Source organism: Ammospiza caudacuta, chromosome 1, assembly GCF_027887145.1.
Source record: "Ammospiza caudacuta isolate bAmmCau1 chromosome 1, bAmmCau1.pri, whole genome shotgun sequence".
Lineage (NCBI taxonomy): Eukaryota > Metazoa > Chordata > Aves > Passeriformes > Passerellidae > Ammospiza > Ammospiza caudacuta.
Window position 1 is genome coordinate 120,925,131 of NC_080593.1, and position 20,406 is coordinate 120,945,536.

The 20,406-nt window shown below is 37.1% G+C and overlaps 1 protein-coding gene across 1 annotated transcript in view; it reads left to right on the forward strand.

Annotated features, from left to right (window-relative positions):
- The first annotated feature begins 386 nt into the window (after positions 1 to 386).
- C1H8orf34 (chromosome 1 C8orf34 homolog) overlaps positions 387 to 20,406 on the forward strand; it is a 136,430-nt gene continuing 116,410 nt past the window's right edge. The window contains exon 1 of the mRNA XM_058814885.1: positions 387 to 449. Within this exon, the coding sequence (XP_058670868.1) occupies positions 387 to 449 (63 nt within the window). The remainder of the gene's footprint in view (positions 450 to 20,406) is intronic.

A 20,406-nucleotide genomic window follows, 5' to 3' on the forward strand; every position in this document is an offset into this window, starting at 1 on the left:
GAGATGCAGAAAGACCTTAGGCTCTGCCTTGGTTAGAAGGTTGTTTCCTCCTCTGTAAGGAAATGTGAGGAGTAACCTCCTGGAGAAAGAATTAATGAGCTTAAGCTGACTCAGCAGGCATTGGTCTTCTACTGACTACCAGTATCTGTTAACAGATAGTAGGAAACTCTATCCACTCAGCTATGAATGTTTACTCAGACCAGATTCACTTGATTCCAAACATTTTTACAAGGTAGATTCTTATTATGGGTTAGAGGTGGGAAGGAAGGTGGGCGGGAATTACTGTGTACATCTTAGACTGTGTCAACTTTGAGATTTGAGACAGGTTGCAAAACAACTTCGATGCTGCAGCCTCATTTTCCCTTTTGAATGTAGGTCCCCAAGTCATGGCTTTTCAGAGCTGTTACTTCTATACCATCTCATCTTTCAGGTGTCCAAGATTTTTGCAGGTAAGATTGCTGTGAACCTATAATGCAGCTTCTGAATGCCCCAGGGCATTCAGGTCTTGTTAGTACTGACAGTAAGGTCTTAAGTTGACCCCTTATATTCTGTCAGGCTTCATGAGCATCCTTATCCTGTTTTGTGTAGTTTTTGTGTGTTTGGGTTTCTTGTCTTTTTTCCTTTGGTTTTGAAAGCTTAGACATCTTTCTGTAAGAGATTGTTACCATCTGAGAATACTGCGGTTAGACAACGAGTTTAGATTTGAGGAATGCCCTTCAGAAATGCCTCTTTTCTGGGAGTTTTGTGGTAACACATACCATGGCACTACCTGATTTTTTTAGATTCTTTTTTTTTTCACATTGACTTGGAATGTAACAAGAATTCTAAATATGAATTATTTCTGTGATGAAGCATCACTGTTGTTTTTTTTATTCCATCTTTCTAAAATGTGAACAGGAGGTATGTGCCTAAAATTGGCTGGGACAGAGTATTCAGAATCAGTACCCACTCATTTCTGTCTGAGTGAAGTATTGACCCACTTTGCATTTCAAGCATCCAATCCAACAAGTTCTTTTTGTGTGCTAATAATCTCAATGAATAATCCTGCTGCCTGTATCCATACATCTATTCTTCTGTACAAATGTATCTCTTTAGCATCCAGTTGTGCTCTCATTTGGGCAACCTGACACTTAGTTTTTGTGATTTTGAAAGCTGGATAAGCACTCTTGAGAACAGATTGCAATAAATCTTCAAGAGCTCTGAGATAAATTTAGTGTTTTGGAATTTTTTTATTTTTAGAACTGCAGCTAAAAAGCATCCAGCAGGTACATTGTTGTTATGCAAACCCGAGAACTGTAATTTCTTCGAGTTATAAAAAGCCAAAATAACTCTTCTCAAAGTAAACATGCCAAACTCCTGCTACTTAGGATTTTTTTTCTCCAAGTAATGTGGGGTTAGAACTGTAATTTTTATTTCAAACAACACAAAGGCTTCGTAATACCCCCCTTAGCTTTTTTTTTTCTTTCTTTAGGACACATAATTACTAAAGCGAATACAATGGGAAGCTGTTCTTTATTTTTTTTTAATCTATGATGGTTTTTCTTTTCCTAAATGAAATAGCATTATTGGTGTAGATTATGCAGTGGTGTCAATTATTTAAATAAAATAACTACACTTCACTACACTTTTCACTTAAACGTTGGCCTATTGGGTAATGAACACTATCTCTAGTGCATCTTATGATTGACTTAGTCAAAGTTTGGTGATGAATTTTGGAGTTTTGGACTGTCTTCTGAAGCAAAGTTTACCCTTGGTTCTTAAATACACAAAGGTAGATACTGTCAACTTGAATGTCTAATTAACCAGTTCACAATTTCTCACAGTATAACATTGTTTCAAGCTGCAATATCTACAATTTGAATGATAGGGGTGAGCTTAAAGAAATGTTTTCTTTTGAGGTTGCTCAAAACTTCACTATTTTGAGTATTTTGGTATTATACTTAGATTCTGTTGCTACCGTGAAAGGGCCTGTATTACGGATTATTGTGTTATTATTATTATATGATTTCAAGCAGCTAGATGGAGCCTTTGAAAGGCTGAGTTTTTCAGTCCTTAGACATCACAAGGATTATTTTAGGCACTGTCTGATTAGCCAGTGACATTGTTTCAGCCTGGCAGTTCCTGTTGCAGGGAAGCCAAGATTAGCTGTTTTTCAAATAATGTGTGGAAGCCAACAGTGATCTAGAAATGCTGCAGTCTTACACAGCATGGGATAGGGAATCACAATCAAGTTCTAGTTTTTGTTTTTGTTGGTGCCTGTTACAGTAAGGTGCTATTGTAGCCTTAATGTGCACTAAAGTAAAAGACCTATTTAAGGGGAATGTAAGTCAAAGGCAAAAATGGTGTAGAGATGTCCTTTGCATTTTTGAGAATTCATCATATATTCTCATACTTGCCTTAGATAAAGCTATCTTTAAGGGAAAACAAATGGAAGACCCTAATTAAAACTACGGACACAACCTTTTCAATTAACAAACAGTTCCATAAGCAATGACTTTATGCTTATTACTTACCTTTTGTGGTGACCAACAGGAGGCAAATGTCAGAAATTTCCCTGTGGTTGAGGCAGTCATAATTCTACTTTCCCATGTAATCTAAGATCAGGAAAAAAAAATGTTTCTGAATGAGGAAAATTACACTATCTTGCTACCTGACTAGTTACTACCTCTCAGCATTTAAAAGGAGTTGCATTTTTGTGATGTTTACTCCTCTGGGAATTTGTCTGAAGTTAGTTGAAGACTTTAAAAGCACATTGGAAAAAGACAGTGAAAGAGATCGTAGATACGGGTGTGTACTTGTGTGGCCAAGAACATAGATAGCAATCACATAAACCTCGTTTCCATAGTGCTTCAAATGGAAAAGTGGGTTCTCTTAATTGCTTTCTCAATTGTTTTTTTTTTTTAATTCTTTGGCAACAGACACAGAAATAAATAAAAATCCAAGTAGTAGTTAAATTGGAGGCATTGTATCTAAAATACAGAATGGTAAGGTAAAAGTACCATAACAGCATCCTTTTGTTATGTTAAGTTTTAATATTTTTAAAGTCTCAAAATGACAATTTCTTTGTTTCTTGAGAAAGGGAGCAGAAGGCATAAATATCTTGCATCAAAAAATACCTGGGAAAATGAGAAGTAGTTCTTGCTTGAGTTGGTCTCACCATCATGTATCAGCAAATACATGATGGCTTCTCAGTGGTAAGGTATAAAGCTAGTAGATATGATATTGATTTTTTTTCTGGTAACCTGTCTAATAATTAATCAGTCTGAATCAAAATAAGCCCGCTACTACTGGTCTTCTTTCTTTTTTTATCACATTATGAAATATCTTCAAAGTTTCGGATTACATTAACAGTATTGAAGTAAGTTCTTCAATTGTTTGTTTTTGCTTTTGATTAGTCCAGTGGTTTTGGTACAACAGATCAATGTTAAGTGGCAAATATAAACTAAAATACTTTGATGGTTTTAACTCAGCCTATAATTTTTTCCAACATGTTCTTTGCTGTTACTTATCTATGCTTTTCCAAGTGGGCCAGATAGTATCTATAGCGTAGAGTAAGCACAGTCTCAGCCTTCTGGGACTGTTTGGGAGCTTCTGGGAGGGAAGGGAGCAGTGAGTACCTTAACCAGCATTTCTGCCACACGTGATGTCCTGTTTTACTGTTCTGGAGCATGTGGGTTTCCTAGTTATCTGCTTTATCATGGCATCACTAAAAAGAAACACCTAGACATACACCTGTTTTTAGTGTTCCTTATTTTAGAAGTGTTAGTTAGTAAATGGAAGCTAGAAATATAATATTTAAATTGAGTTAGAAACATAATATTTAAGAGTATTTTTAATATCATGTTATTTTACAATGTGCATCTTATTTTGAATGTCTAGTCAATATTATTTCCTTTTTTCCCCAATATATTTTATTTTCACTTGTGTCTTTTTATTTGTCTTATTTATGCAAGCACAGAAGTGGGGACTAATTTCTCATTTTCAATTGTCTAATGGTTATTTAGAAATTTTTCATCCAGTGATTTTTAATATATTTTTTAAAATCTTATGATATTTTGTTTTTCTGAGAAAGCATATGTGGTTTTGTATGAATGAGGAAGGCTAGAGATACTTTTTTACCTCTGGACTACAAGAGGTTTCTGGAAGCATTTTTATGTTCACCAACTTTTGGAACAAATTCTACCCAAACACTTGGGTGTCTGTAATTACTCAGACAAAAACAAGGTGTTCTTTCCTGTATTGGGTATTATCCCCCTTGCACAGATGCACACTTTTTCTCCTAAGAAATGTCATATGAGCTGTGAAGTATGACAGAAGGAGAGGTTCTATGTTGAGGGTCTCCTCCGCCTGAAACCGTAACCTAGATATGGTTAAAAATGAGTGAAAGCAAGAGCATTTTCAAATGCAGTTGTTAGGAAACCCTTGGGCTCCTGCCTAAAGCAGTGGGCTGTCTCACACATTACTAAAGGCGATGAAAAGCAGCACACAGCTGATAGGAGAAACGAGGATTACAGATTTTCATCCTTGGACACAGGTAAAGATCATGATCACTTGAAATGCACACCTATGCCTTTGCCAAGACCACCCAACATCCAAATCTGCTCTTAGTAGAGAGGGTAATAATATCCTTTAAAAAGGCTTGCAACAGACACATTTTTGATGGCCTTAACTTTTATGTCAGGTCCTGTATGCTGTGCCAGTTCTCCTTTTTCTACTCAGTTTCACTGAATACTTATTTTTAGTTCCATCTATAAATGTTCAGGCAGAATCGTTTGGCTGTAGTTATGATACCCCTCTGGTTTTGCTCTTCTGTTGATTTGGGCAGTTTTCTTCCCTTATTCAAATAAAATTCAAGTATTATCTTTGCCTTAAACGTGGAGTTTCCAGTGAAACACCTCAGATTTTGGCATATATATATATTATATATAGCACTATGAGGAGATGTGTTACAATGATAAGAAGTGCACATACAAAATGAAGAATGCCTGTGCATAAATAGAAGGCTATTTTACATTAGCCACCTCTTAAAAAATATCTGTTCAGACAGAGAGTGGAAACTTTTAGTTGTGTATTTAAATGAAACATCCTTTCTCCTTCCTTATTTTCCAGCTCTCTGCAATATTCAATAAATGAAATCACTCTATTCATAAATGATATTTCTCTATAGTGTCTGGTACAATATACTTACTCTACAATAGCTCTTTTGTTGGCTTTTGTAGGAGCTGCTTTCTGGGGCAGGAGTCACAAAAGTTTGGGCCTTTCAACTGTGTTGGAGCCTTTTTAATTGAATCTTTCCTCCTCTCATAGTTTGTTTTACTCCAGATACTCTGATGGTTTAGTATTCAGGACTATGGGCTATGAGGCTGATTTAATAGCCCGTTGTTGCAGGTCCTGTTAATCTTCATTTCTGGCTGCACATTCCTGCTGTCCTTGTTCCAGAACTGGTGATTGTGTCATGTTACAGTTACCCAGTTTGGGAATATGAAATAGAAGAAAATGAAGTCTACAAAGAAGTGAAAATTGTTCAGTAGGCTGAGCTCAGTGGGTCACCACATAGTCTGATGGGGAATGTATCATTGCCTTGGGAGAGAAAATGTAGGTGGCCTGAGGGTGAAGGAGGGAGGGAAGGGCAGCTGCTTTTCTCCAGTAGCAAGCTACTAGGTGGGCATGAGAGATCTGCTAAGCTTGTGTGCTTGTTAGCTTTGTATGGATCTTGTCTTTTAAAGGTGCAGTTCCCCATAGGTTGGGGGAATGTCATGGAGCTCAGTTGATTCAGTGAAGGAGCAGAAGAGGGAATTGAATAATTAGGGAGGACGGCTGAACAAATTAGAAGGAAACAGACCATACGAATACACCAAGTATGAGAGTGAGAAAGGACAGGAAATGGGAGGGGGTAGGATGAAAAAGATTAATGCTATATTGCCAGCATGTTCTTTTTCTTTTCTGTTTTATTTTTATAATCTAATCTTAATCTGTCAAATGGTTACTTGGAATCGGTACTTTCTTTTGGTGGTGGTTGCTAAGAGTATAACCAAAGAGTGGGAAAGACAGGGAAAATATAACTTACTATATATAAGAGTATGTATGTTTTGCAGTGTCTGACTCACACCTCTTGTACTTGATCTTGGATGTATTTCTTAGGCATGGATTTGCCAGAGAGTTAAATTAGGTGTCCTTAGCACCACTATTAATACTGGGTTCTGTACCATGAGCTGCTTCATTAAGAAGGAGCTGCACTCCAATTTGACAAGTGTTGTGCCTCTGCTGACATTTGTATGAATGGAGAGGTAAACAGATTGTGATTGTGAAATATTCCTCTGGTCGGGTATCTCTATCAAAGAAAGAAATTCTGAACGAACTAAGTCCCATGTTGCTTTAGGTGCACTAGTGCAGGAAAACTGCTCTGTATTGTTAATAACAGAATTCATCCTGTAAGCCTAAATAAGTGGAAGAAGTCTCTTCTGGAGACATGAGAGATGGTTTACAGAATCTGGAGACATGAGAGATGATTCACAGAACTGAAAAGGAAGGGTAGTTTCAGCTGTAGGTAACCTTTGAAGAGAACCTGTGGAAGCAATTATGCATAGGCCAGTTAGAAAAAGTTTATGGTGCAGACTCTGTGATAGTTTTGTAAAGATGGAACTGGGGGATTTTGTGCAATTAAGGATATTCTTTCATTTGAAGGAGAAGAAAAGAGAGATGGGATCATTTCCATGATTGAGTGTACTGAGATTTCTCAGCCTGAAATGCGTGCGCATGTGGCTGCTCTATGAAATGCATACAGGCACTCTGAATCATTGGGACAGGCCTGAGAATCCGTGTGTGCTGGACAGAGATCCCATGTAAATGTGGCAGGTGTTGTGTGTTCCTGTTCAGACACATTGTGTTAATTGCAGTGTCCATTGCGTGTATGACACACTCAATACACCCAGTGCAACCTGAGTGCTCGTCCTCCTAAGGATTCTGAAGAGCCCTGTCCTTCCTACATGGTGAGGACAAAGCAGAGATATTCAGGGAAATGCAAGTGGGGAACACCAAGGTTTGCAGATGCAGAAATTCCTCTGGTGTGCCATATGAACCACCACCCATAGTTGTGCTGATGACGTACTTTTGCGTGACATAGAAACACCAGTTAAAAAATTAAAAAAGGTGTTTCAGAGCTCCTCCTAAGTGTGTCATGGTTCAGAATAATGCCATTAGATAGTAATGCCTGTAGTCTAATACAAAGTGTAAGACAATGAAGCTATTTGGAGACAGAAGTTGGATGTAGACTTACCAAATAAGGAGCAATGCGAAGAGATAAACACAAAAAGAAGACTAAATTGCTAGAGTTACAGATTTAATCTTGATTTCTTATTCCCTGGAGGAGGAATACCTGAAAGAAAAAGACAGCAAGGGAGAAAAAGAAACTCAAGAGAAATTATTTTATTCTATGTTTCCCTGTGATAATAGAAAAAAGATTAGAAAAATAAAGTTGGCCAGAATGAAGATCCACTTAACATGTAAACACTGAAAAAAAAATTAAACTAGTAAAGAGAGGAAATAAAATATATAGTAGTTAGGATACTAAAATGATTGTCAGTTATGTGGCTACATTCCTTCTTTTGCTGATGCTGTCCTGCTGCATTATTATGTATTATTTTGTGCTTGTGTTTTCCCTTTCTTTGTCTGCATAGAGCCTGCAATCCCCACTGGCTCCTATGGTCTTCACATGGTTTGGAGTTTTAACAGCAAGGCTCATTATGGTCTTTCTGCATTCTCTTCTTTCTTTGTGTTGCCTCAGTGCCTGGTAGTGCTATTAATCCCATTAATTGGTGCCACACAATCAAGAAAAAATGGATTTCTCCCTCCTTCTCCACTGCTCAGTGTGGCAATTCAGAGCTCTGAGAAGTATCAAGGCTGCAGTGCAGTCCATGTGAGCATGCTGTATTCCCACAGGGAGCCCTGCTGCAGTTGGTGAGACCCTGATTTACAAGAGGAAGGTCTTCACTCATAGCCAGGCAGATGTAGCATAATGTTAAATAAAGAGCAATCAGATCATCAGGAAACTTTAATTGGGCAATCGCTGTCAGGGTTGGGAAGTTACTTTGCCATCTCGGAAACAAACAAAATGTACATCAGTGACTCACAGACATTGTTTTCTAAATAAAAGAACATTAGAAAATCAAATTAAGAATGCTTTAAAATAGCTCTACAGCTCCAAAACCCTATCATCATCTAAAATAACTCAAATTTCAGCTTCTTGAAATTAAGTGATTTTTAGTTGCCTAAGCCATTGCAGTCTTGATGGTAGAAGTGTCTGATGAGAAATGATGGGTCTAACTCCAGTTCTAGGTATAATTCGATTATCTGTCCTTAATTGCTGTTGCTACCCACAGAAAGTCTCCAATTGTTAGTACAGTAGTACCTCTTTAAATATCCACCTCAGGCTCTAGCTTTCTTGTAAAATATAGACCTTTAGTCCTTTGTTTGAAAACCTGAGCCAGAGGACAGCTCCTTGATGTTGCAGGTTATGTCCCTGGTGTTGCAGGTTATGTCCCTGGTAGGCTAGTGACATGGTGACTAAATCCATGTGACAGTTTATATGGACGAAATAGTCAAAGTGCAAATGGCACTTTCAAGAGACATATCGGTTCTGTGTAAGTGTTGAAGTTACCTTGTTTGTGCTAGAAAGTGACTAGTAAGTTGATCCATATGATATAATTATTAGTACTCAGATTTTTTTATGTCTTTAAAATAATTATTTCTGGTACTTTTTCTTTCAGGAAAAACATATTCATTAGCTTGTGGTTTTGGTACACAGAGCCTGATGATAATTTTTTTCTTATTTCATTATTACACTTTGCATTAATGGCTTTAATATTGCCATCATATGTGTAGCTTAGCTAATCTGTAACTTACAGAGTGGAAAGTGTATCCAGTTTATGTAAGCTAGTATTTATTTAGCTGTCCCCTTTATCTCAGACCTTCTTTATTTGTGGGCATGATAGAACTGTCAGCCTTAAGCCAGTGAAGCCAATGCACTTGGCCTCAGAGGTCGAACAGTGGTGTCCGACATCCTCTCATTTCAGAGCCTTTTTTTTTGCAGCTTGGTACTGACACAGTTCTCTATTTTCAATTGCTCTTTAGAGCTACTGTGAGTTCTTTCACATTACTTCCTTAGGTGAGGTTTTTTAAGGACTTGGGCATGCAAGTTAGTTCTAATGGAAAAAATAATGGCATTAGACCTCTCTTCTGTTAAAGATGTGCCTGGATGTAATCCTACTGTATGTGGTCAACAGATTTTGGTATTTTTCCTCATATAGGTCAACTGTATGTTCACTTTGGCTCATCAGTTGTCTTTTGTTGAAGAGTTCTTTTCTGGGCATGATTATACAACATCTTTCCTCTAAGGAGGAAGTGTCTTGTCTGAGGGAGGTTTTCCAGTGACTGTTTTTGTATGGGGATGCCTTCTTCCTCATGGTGCTTGGCAATGGGCAATACAATTGTGGAAAGTAGGGAAGTAGAGTGGAGGCTTTAGTCTCTTCTGATAGTGATCAGATCTCTCTCTTTGTTTTGTGACATCTAAATGCACTTGTGCACTGGTTAAGCTTTTTTTTCCCTGTTCTTTGTGACTTTGGATGAAAAAAAGAGCATTCAAGTAACAGTTCTACAGTTCCACACAGGATGATGTGGTTGTGTCTAGTTACAGGGAATTGATTTTTGGTTGTGGAAATAAGTTCATGCAGGACTGTCCTGATACACATGTTTAGATTGAATTTTTGACATTACATACTGCAGGATTAAAATAAAATATAGTATTTTGTAAATGAACAAAGCAAAATATTATTTAGATATCTGTGCTATTCTGATAATGACTTCTGAATTATGCCTGATACTTTGTTTTTCCATGCCTTCTGGGGAATACAGTTGTATCTTTTTTCAGGGTACATTCCAAGGTGTTCAAACAGTATGTAAAATATTACCCTTCCTATATGTAGTTAAATCAATTGTCTGCTGCAAATCTGTATTATCTTAATATTGTATTTTCATGTTCTGGCTGTAGCAAGGAAAAAGTACCCTACCTATTGTGACAGAAATTCTCCTGGCATATTGCAAAGGAGACCTGCCTGATGAGTTTTGAGTCTTCTTCCAAGGCAGCACACAGCCAGTAAATGAGGTGAACAAGTAAATCTGAGGAGAGAGGGTCTTGGACCATGCATTTTCAGCATGGTCATCTTGGTGCCTGCTTGGCAAGCATAGGTTTTCTGTCATAGGAGCAGCCAGCTGGGCAGCGTGGTGTTCATCTTCAGCAGGTGGTGTCATCTCCTGGGCTCAGACCTCAGCCTTGCCAGGTGTGTGTGTGTTTTGAAACCCCAACCCTGAAGGGCCCCTTTTCTAGGGGAATCCCAGACAGCAGCCTGGGAGTGCTTCCCCAAGTTGCAGCCACTTTTAGATGGAGACAGACAGTGACTGTATCTTCTCAGGACTGAGGCAGAGCAATGAACCTGGTAGTGCCAGTGGGAAGCAGTTTGGGAACCCTGGAAAGGTGCTGGAGCCATGTAGAGCATGGTACCTCTGCACTCAGTGTTAACCTTTTTTTTTTTTCTGTGTAATTTTGCCACCGTGTCTCTCCTGCCTGATTCTTCACAGTTCATACTGCATTCTAAACCTGTATACTTCAAGTCTGCTGCACTGTTTAGGTCAAAATGGGCACCTGCAAGTCTTTTTCCATTTTTCATAGACTGACTATGATTGGATCTTCATTCTCAGAAGTTTCTTCACCTTAAGTAGCAGAAATATCTATTTAAATTTGACTTGAAATGAAGAGATAATCCATGAAGGCAAAAAATGTTAGAAATCTGTCAGAACTTTGCAAAAAATGTTAAGAGAAAAGAAAATAATTGAAGCAATTTTTTTGTCATCTTGGTTGCTTATGAGGAAAATCATAGAGGTATTTTGGCTTAACTCATGGATGACAAAAGTCCATATGGAAGCTAGTGGAGGTGGATATTGCTTCCAGTTGAATTGGAATTATTAAGGTGTCTTCCTGGTTGGGGCTGAAGATAGATTCAGGTACACTGATATCTTTTAGAAATGAAATAGTTGCAAGTATTGTGTGGTAACATTTAATAGATGATAGTACATAAAATGGAGGAAGATGAGTCAATATTTATTTTTTCATTAGTTACCATAGTTATTTATATATTTACTAGAATATTATTCATTCATGCATTTATAATCAAGTTTGTTATATCTGTGGACTGATAACTTTTGCATGGCAAAAGATTCTTGTATTCTTGCAATAAAGAGACCAATTATTTCCAATTTCATTGTGGGTTTTGCTTTTTTTTCCCCCCCAAATAGCAAAGTTCAAGTGTGTTAATTAAGAAAAAGCGTCACCTATACTTAAGTGGACACTGGTTGAAATAACTTAATATAAAAGTGTTACTTGTAATAGTAAAAAGATTTTCCAGTTGCAATTAGAGAAGCACTGAGTATAAGCAGTGTTGAACCAAACTGAACTTGACTAAGTGTTCTCAAAAGATTTGAGAACTTTCAGAGAGTCTGCAGTGGTGGTTACCCTGACAAGATGCTGCACATCTTGTGTCACCTGTGACAGGCAAATCAGTGTGACCTTTCCTGTGGGGGGGGAATAGGATACAGGTAGTTTTAAGTGAATCAAGCAACTGCTTACGTGTGAAATAATAATCTATTTGTCTTCTAAAAATGCTATGTTAAAAGCACTTATTATTATTTAAGGAGTTCCAGGCACAATTGCAGTATATAAATTTTACAAGTATAAAACAAACCTCTTTGTGTTTTGCTGTGGTGAAAACTAATTTCCAGATTTTTCCGTGGCAATAAATTCTGACCTTTCCAGTTGAGAAATCTCTGTTGTATTGTTGCATATTAAACATTCAGATCTATTTAAAAAGCTGATTACAACATTGGTATGAAATCTTATGAGACCAAGTCAATCTCTCACAGGTAAATAACAAGAAATTAAGATGTGTATCTGAATAGATATTAATCTATTCAAAGTGTATGAATAAAACTTGTAATTATAATGCATATGGCTCATAGTTTTTTGGTTGCTGCACAAAAAGAACTTTTCCAAATGCCAGGATTTTAGTAATTTCTAACAATCAGGGAGCATGTAGTAACTTCTTTGACATTTGTTTAGTGAACATTACTGGAGCAAACTTAGCGTTAATTTATGTAGGCAGCTAAAGTCAAGGTAATTAAATCTGTGTAAGAAGTTCCCCACCCTGGACTCTGGTAACTCACATTCTCCATTTTGTGTCTCTGTAATTGCTGGTTATTATTTGAAGTTCCATGTGAATAGTTTTAAAAATTCTTGGTCAAGATTAAAAAAATATGAAAGCAATTTTTTTAGTAACCTTAATGCATAGAAGTTACACAGAACATTTAATAACTTTGACTATAAACACTGATCAGTAGAATGTTTTAAAACATCATCTCACATTTATCTTTCTGTAGAACTTGAATAAATCTAATGGTGTAGTAATGCAAATTACTGGAGGCGTGTTTGGGAGGAGAAAGAAAAGCACCTGGGAAGTGTGGTGGTTGCTGCACACATTTTTAAAATATGTTACTATCAAAGTTTTCCATGGTATGCAATTGAAAGGATTTCCATCAATCTTCAAAATATTATCCTTTTTTTTTTGTTGGCTTCCAGAAAGAAGTGTTTGTAATTCTAAAGTCATAGAGCAGTGATCTAATTCATCTAATTCATTTTAAGCACGTTCATAGCTTTGTAATTATTTACTTCTCAGGCATAAAGAATATCTAAGCTTAAGGGCTTTTGCTGAGTCAACTCCTTAATATACTAATTGTTTTTTCATATATGGCCTTCTCCTGATCACCACTCAGAAACCCTTGATAATCCTTTCTATAGTGGTATTGTACTGGGTCTAACAGGGACTGGATTTTCTTCACACCAGGCCTGTATGTCGATGTATTTCAGATTTGTCACTGAATCAGTGTTGGTACACCAGCCTTTTAGCTGTTGCTCAGCAGTGACTGCACAGGCTCAAGGCTTTTTCTGTTCTCTTCTCTGCCCACCAGCAAGCAGGCCTGGGGGGATGGATTGGGCAGGGACACACCTGGAACAGCTGACCCAACCTGGGCAAAGAGGTATTCCTTACCATATAGTTTCATGCTCCCTAATTAAACCTGGGGAGTAAATGTTCAGAAATACCTGTTGCTTGCAGACTGGCAAGTCAGAAGTGGTAAGTGATTGCCTTGGTGTCACTTGTTCTTTGATTTTGATTTTTTTCCTTCTCTCCTTCCTGTGGTTATTAAGCTGTCTTTATCTTGACCCATTAATTTTTCTTGGTTTTATTCTTTTCATTTTTTTCCCCATCCCACTGAGGGTGGGAATGAATAAGTGCTTGGTGTGTGCTTGGCTGCTGGTTGGGGTCAGCCTAGCAGAGGTGGCCACAAAAATACCTGCTACTTCAGTTTCTAGCGTTACCCTTCCTCAAAAACGTGTCAGACAGGTTGAAGCTAAGTCAGTGAAGCTCGAACTGGAAATACGATGTGATTTTTTTTAACAGTTGCAGTAATGAGTCATTGCACATGGTGGAACAAGTGATTTCAACTTAGACCTTGAAATTGAAAGGAGATTACTTCAGCTAATCAGAGAAAGATCAGCTCCAGCCTATTGAGTTAGCTTTTAGGTAAGGCAGTGATGTGCAGTCAATGCTGTTTTATGTCTGTAATTTAAGTCCAGGTTGTAATAGTCTTTCCTGGTTTTTATCTACGAGTATTTCTTTTGATGTAAATCCTACAGGCCTTTCAGAAAACCAGCAGTTTTCATTTTCTTTGGCTGAACTGTGAAGTGCATGCCTTGAGGGCAGAATTTCAGTGGTTGATAGAGTGGATGGAAACTGAGGAAGGCTTCTGAATTACGCTTCAGGGAAACCTAACAGTGTTTCTGCAATAACATGAACTACCCTTATTTGATAAATCCTTGCTGAGTTAAGATAATGATATGGTAGGCATAATTCCACAAGAGTGAGATTGTCATGCAGAGATACAGAATTGCAGAAAGAAGTGAGAGCTATCATTGGAAATCTTTGTGATTCGAAAACTAAACGATGGGAGAAAACATAATAACTGTTGCCATGATTGGCATCTCTGAGAGCATGTCCTTAACCTTTTCTTCTTCTACAGAGAATTATTTAATGTTTTAGAGTAACCTAGTAGCAGTGACTTCTCTCTCAACGGCATTCTTGGAATGCCTAAATGGGAGAAAGGAAATATTTCAATAAAGCCACAGATTGAAGGTGTTTGAAGCTATTTTATGAATTCAGAAGTGGTAAAATAGATTAGGGACAATGATATTTGAAAGACTAAGATTAGGTGAGGAAAAAACCTCAAACGATAAATAAGTGAAAAGATGCAGCAAGAGGTTCAGATAGATATTGCGTGTTATTATGTGTGTGGTGGAATTTGATGAAGTGTCATGAACTTACTCAGTGAAACTTTGAAATTGTCCAGCAGACCCCATGCACTCCTCCGTAAGATCAATGATGCATATTTTATCAAGTATTACATGCATGAGTTGGAATTATTTCAGATAGAGCTAGTTCATCTGAGTCAGGGAACTGATAATATGATCCACAGAACAAGTCTGCTGTTTCCATTCTGCTCTCCAGAGTCCCCCTAAAAACATGGTTGGTAACATAGCCCCCCATATTGGTCTTTTCTTATTGAATTGGTACAGGTATTTAGTAGATGAACACTTAAGAAAGACAGCTATTCAATGATGTTTGTTTCCAGACTTCCTCCTGTTATTCTCACTCTATGAAATGTTACCTGTGCCACTAGTCCCATACCTTAGATTTCCCCAACACTGCACCTTTAGGGGAATTTTCTTTGCACCAAAGCATCAGAGCCACCATATCAGCTTTGTACTTTCATTTTACTTCAATGTCCAAAGTAATTTCTCTGTGGGTTGTGTTCCCATGCTGTGTACTACAGTCTTGTGATATTAAATTTAACTGCACAGCTGTCTGAAATGTTATCAGTCAGCTTTTGAAGAAGGAATGTGTTACTTGAAAATTTTTTGTTAATTCCAGATAAAAGTCTGAATATTTTCATGAGCAAGCTGAATAGGACTACTATTTGCTCTCAGCTGTTATTCTACTATGATGAGTTTGAAGTAAATAGTATGGTACAGACATATGAATTTTATTTATGTCAAAATTTGTGTAGGATTAAATTATTTTATAGGGAGATGTGATGATAATTTCATGAATATAAAATATGTTGAAGTCCATTTCGTTCATAGTTTATAATGTGATTCTACTACTTTTATTTAAAAATTGCTTAAGAAGCAATTTTTTAAGCCTGGCTGTTTTCCAAAGGAAGAATGCTGGTATTTTTCAATAATTTCCATAGAAAATAATCTTTTTCTGGTAGAAGCAGTCATTTAAGCAGTCATTTCTGCTCTCATTTAAGAATTTCAGACTCCTAATTTAGTCAGTAAGAATAATGTTAAAATATACTTTAAAACAATTATTTGTTTTTGTTTCCTTGCTTTGTTACTGCAGTAATCAGAATGGAATTCTAACAAAAAAAGTGTCAGTCATTAAAAAGTTTCTTAAACCTACTGTCCTTCCACAAATTTTCCCTCCATTTTGTTTCTTCTTTATTTACTTACAGCCTGTATGAAGGGGTTAGCAAGTCTAAATTTAGATGTTCAAGTGTCCAAGCTTCACTGTAGTCAATGCATATATCTCCAATAACTCAGTGGAGCCAGGAGAGCAGTTCTCCTTATCCTAAGTGGACATACTCTGGCTGGTCAGGTGGGAGACATCTAGTCCCTCATGATTTCTTTATTGACAAAGTCACTACTGACATCACTGTGAAGACTTGCTGTATTTAATTGTATTTGAACTTCTGATTTAATCCATGAAAGCAAGAGTGTAACCCAGTCAGAATCTGTGAATGCTGTGCCAGAGTCTATAAAGTCTGTACAGTTAAAATGTGATTGTTGTGTAGTTACCATTACCAGTCACAGGGCAAGATAGAATGTCTCTTAATTAACTTAATAACCTGATAGGTACATTTAGACAAGGCTAATTAGGACTTTCTTGTAATTGGGCTTATGATTAATAGACTGTGAAGACTGTTTCATTTGTATTAAATGCCTGGAAAGTTACAAGGAAATAAAAATTTGAGCCTTCATTGAATAAGTAATAGAGTACCTCAGGACAGGAAAATAGTGAAAGATATAAAGAATTCTTTATAAAATATTGCTTATAAATTCTGTATATTCTTTATAAATAATTAATATATTAAACCACTACTTCAGACCCGGTGTTTTTTTCAAGATCTTTTGCAGCCTCATCATGCACGTGCATGAATCTCTCTTGGAAATATCCACAAATAAACTTAAACAAGTTGTTGTTTTTTAAACAGTTTTAGTAACATAGTTCAATAAAACTAGTTAATGTAGGAGCATATGAAGATAGCTTTACAAACTATGAAGAAAGAAGAACTGATTTGCACAGTGCTAGGTAAAATCCATGAAGCGGTTCACTGAAAGAGCTTATATCACTATCCTGTTCTTTCTCATTCTGCCCTTAGACAAGGCAGAGCCTAATTTGGGGCAGTATAATTGGGAAGCAGCAGTAACTGATGTGTTAATCTGAGTGCTCTAGTCCGTAGTAACCATGGAAGTTTCCTTTGGCCCCTTTTCTGTGCTCCAGTGCGTCTCAAGGGTGCAGAGGGAATACATAATTACTGACTTCTGAACAGCTTCTTCTTCACTTGTTACACAGCTGGGAGGAAGAGACTGTGTGGAGTCCACTGATAGAAAAGAGAAAGGGACGTGGAGTGAAAGGAAGACATGGTAGTAGAAAGGAGATAGGAAGGGAGAGATTATGAGTAGCAAGCAGTTCATTTGGCAGTGTGGAGACCCAAACTGCCATGGCTTTTTATTTGTTGTTATAAGGCACATTGTGCATAGAACAATAGACTTGCCTTATTTGAATTGTAGAAAACTTAGAAATTTGAGCTAAAATGTGAAAAGTATTATTAATATTTTTAAGAGACTTATCTTTAGATGTCTTGCATTTTTGTTTTTATGAAGAGTTGAAACTTACCTGATGATTTGTTAATGAAAAAATGAATCTCAGTTTCAGTGATCTTGTGCCATTTTTGTTCTGCTTTTAATGCAGAGGCGTCTTCAGTGAGACTAGTTGGTCTTTTCCCTTTTCTTTTTCTTGTGAAACCTTGCCTACTTAGCACATTGTGAGTCAGATCAGACTGTTGTTAACCAAAAAGGAATATTATTTTTGTACCTTGGATGCCTTAGTTTTTTCTTATTTAATACATTCCTTTTTTAGAGACATTTCAAACATGTGAAAGTATATTTAGAGTACCATGTAGTATGTTATTCCTACTGTCTATTAAGATGTCACCCGAGCAACAGATGAGGTCATTAAATAAGCTTTTGATCATTTAATCAGAAGTTTAAGTTAGCTTTGCTAACTTAACTAGAATGGTGCTTTAGTTGACATTCCTAATATGTAATATCTTTTCACCTCCACAGAAGTATGTGTTTTTACTTAAAAATTAGGTGAGCACTATGTACAGTTAATGTTGGTGAAGCTTTGCACTTTTTTCTTGTTGGGTTGCTTGGGTTTGGCTTTATTCTTGTTTTTGTTGCCCCTCCAACCTCCCACCTCATGGCATAGCCAAGCAACTGAATGCAGGCAGTGAGCATATTTCCATGTAATTGCCAATTTGCTGGGGATGAAAAAAATCTCAAAGGAAATGTGAGCTTGAAGAGGACAGGTTGAGAGGTGAGCAGATGGAGTTGTGTCCCTTGATGAAATTGATAAAAACTGGATGAAACTGGTAATTGTCTCCCTTGGCAGAAACTGGTAGAAGGGCAGAGGCAGTGAGGGTCATGGAGCTGTGATCCTATTTCTGGGATGTCTGGCAGTGTGTGAGGCAGAAGGATACGGAAGAGAGATAACACCTTGAGCATGTGAATGTGAATTTCCACAGAGTATATGTCTGAAGCTATTGTTCTTGGAGTGGAGGTGTTCCTTGCACTTTGTCCAGAGTTCAGGAACTTTCCAGGAACTCCATGTAAAGTGGTAAATTGGAGACCACTTCCAAACCTTTCTTGAAGCAGCTTAAGAAGTAGATTCCTAACAGTTTCTTTTCTCCCCTTTTGCAGTGGAATACTTGTAGTAAAGAGTTTTGTCTTCCTTAAATGGCAGATTTTATAACCTGAGTTGCCTTTGTGTTCATTTTAAGTTGCATTTACTTTTAATGACATTTCTGAGAGTGCTTGAGGCAAATCAGTTTGAGGCTTATTACACAAATAAGTAGGTCTTTTCTTTATAATTTTCTAACTGCTGTCTCAGAATAGGACTGATTATTCTCTTGGACAGCACAGATCTCTATATGACTTGGGTCTTATTATCAATATAACAATAGGTACAAAAAGTGGTCCTTTTTAATAGAATCTAGTTTCACATCACCTTGGGTTTTTTGCTACATCTCGTAGAGATAAGGAATCCTGTATTCAGTTTTATTTTATTAGATGCATTTCTGTTACTTAAAGACCATTTCTTCCTGCTACAAGCAGATCAGTTATGGCAGCAATCTAATAGCATTTGTTGTATATTGGTATGTAAGCATTCTAAAATTTTTCATTTTTCTGTATTACCTTTTTCAGTACTATGTTAATATTGCAATTAATCTAAGACAAAAATAATTTTCAAACCATGATTCTGAGAAATTATTAAAATTACAAGTCAGCTGTAACAGATTGGCACTTTTCCTTTGGTAATAGAATCCTCTCCAGTGGAATTACTACAGCTATTGTGGTCCATTACAAGCACTAGATTACATCTTCCCATTGTCACTAATTCTGCATTTTGGCAGGGGAAAGAATAAAGGTTTGCTGTTAGTGTTGCCAAGCAACTAAAATATGAATTACTGCAATTCCAGAATTTTTCTTGTATGATGTATATCGGAGAGTTTCTCCTACCTTGGTAAGAGGCAGTCCAGATGAAGTTACACTCCATAGCTCCAACAATTCTAAGATTAGTAAGTAGCTTAATTTCTTCCTGTTTAGTTCCAGTTCAAAACCAGAGACAGCCAGGGTTTTTCATTTCACCGAGGATAAGTATCAAAAATGGCATCACAGAAGATTGTGTCTTAACAAGAAATGTGGGCAGATGGGGCATATTTTCTCCTTTTTGTGGACAAAGAGAACTTGCTATGCCTTAGTAATCCTGTGTGCAGTCATTCATGTTTGCTGCTATTTGGTGTACTTCCTCTGAAGTACCTTTTCCCAACACACTTAATTGATGGTAATGCTAAGTAACTACTGACATTTGAAAAAAAATTTATTACATTAAAGTGTGTGGAAAAGATGAAGTAGTGCTAGAATTAAGCGCATGTAAGTTGTGTTAAGGTTTATACTTGGGAATAGGTGAAGAGGGAATACGTGCTCTGAATAACTTAGTTGTTTTGGGTTGTTTATTTTTATTTTGTTCTCATTTTGTTGTACATTCCTGTAATTTTGTACTTCTGTGGAGCTTTTCCATTTTGCAGCAGCGGCCACAGATCTCCTGTAGAACTAAATGGGTTTCAGGGTCACATCACCTGCCCTGAGTCGTTCATTTCCTCTCAGAGCACATGCGTACAGCACAGCCACAGCTTCTTTCTGGATTCCTAATGTGTTTTATGCCTAGGAAGCCAGAAAGAACCCCAGCAGCAATAATGGAGAGTGTTTCTTTTTCTGCAGCCCTGCACAGCCAAGGTGCAGAGCAGCAGTTGGATAGCACCAATGCATGGCATAGAAGATGCTTTCCTGTTGACGTTGGCTTTATATCCATATCTGCAAAAATGTAATAAAATATTTCTTTATTTCTATATTATATTGTTTTTGAGGATTTGCTTTAAAAATCATCTATTTGTTTGATCAGACCTTGGAGTTCCCAGATATGAATGCATATTTGAACCAGACAGTTGTTCTGTATTTGGATGAGATGAAAATTCACAAACTTTCCTGAATCTCCAATTTCTAATGAGAAGCAGCTTAGACGTATTGGTCAGAGAAGAACTACTTGCAGCTCTGAAGAGGTCCTGGTTCTGAGTGGTTAAATGGACAGCATTGCTGTTTGGGATAAATTTGAACAGGTAGCAGGGATTGGCTTTTTTAACCTGTGTTCCAGTGGATAAGAGACTGCATAGGCTGAGAACACTTCAGATATGAGCACTTCATAGGACCAAAATAGCAGTAGTTTGAGGAGGTGGGTGTTCCAACTGTTGTCTTCAAATTTGAAAACAAACCTTTCCTTTATAAATGCTTATTTTCTTTTGGCAAATACAAGATTAGTTTGGGTGCAATATCTCACTGATTTT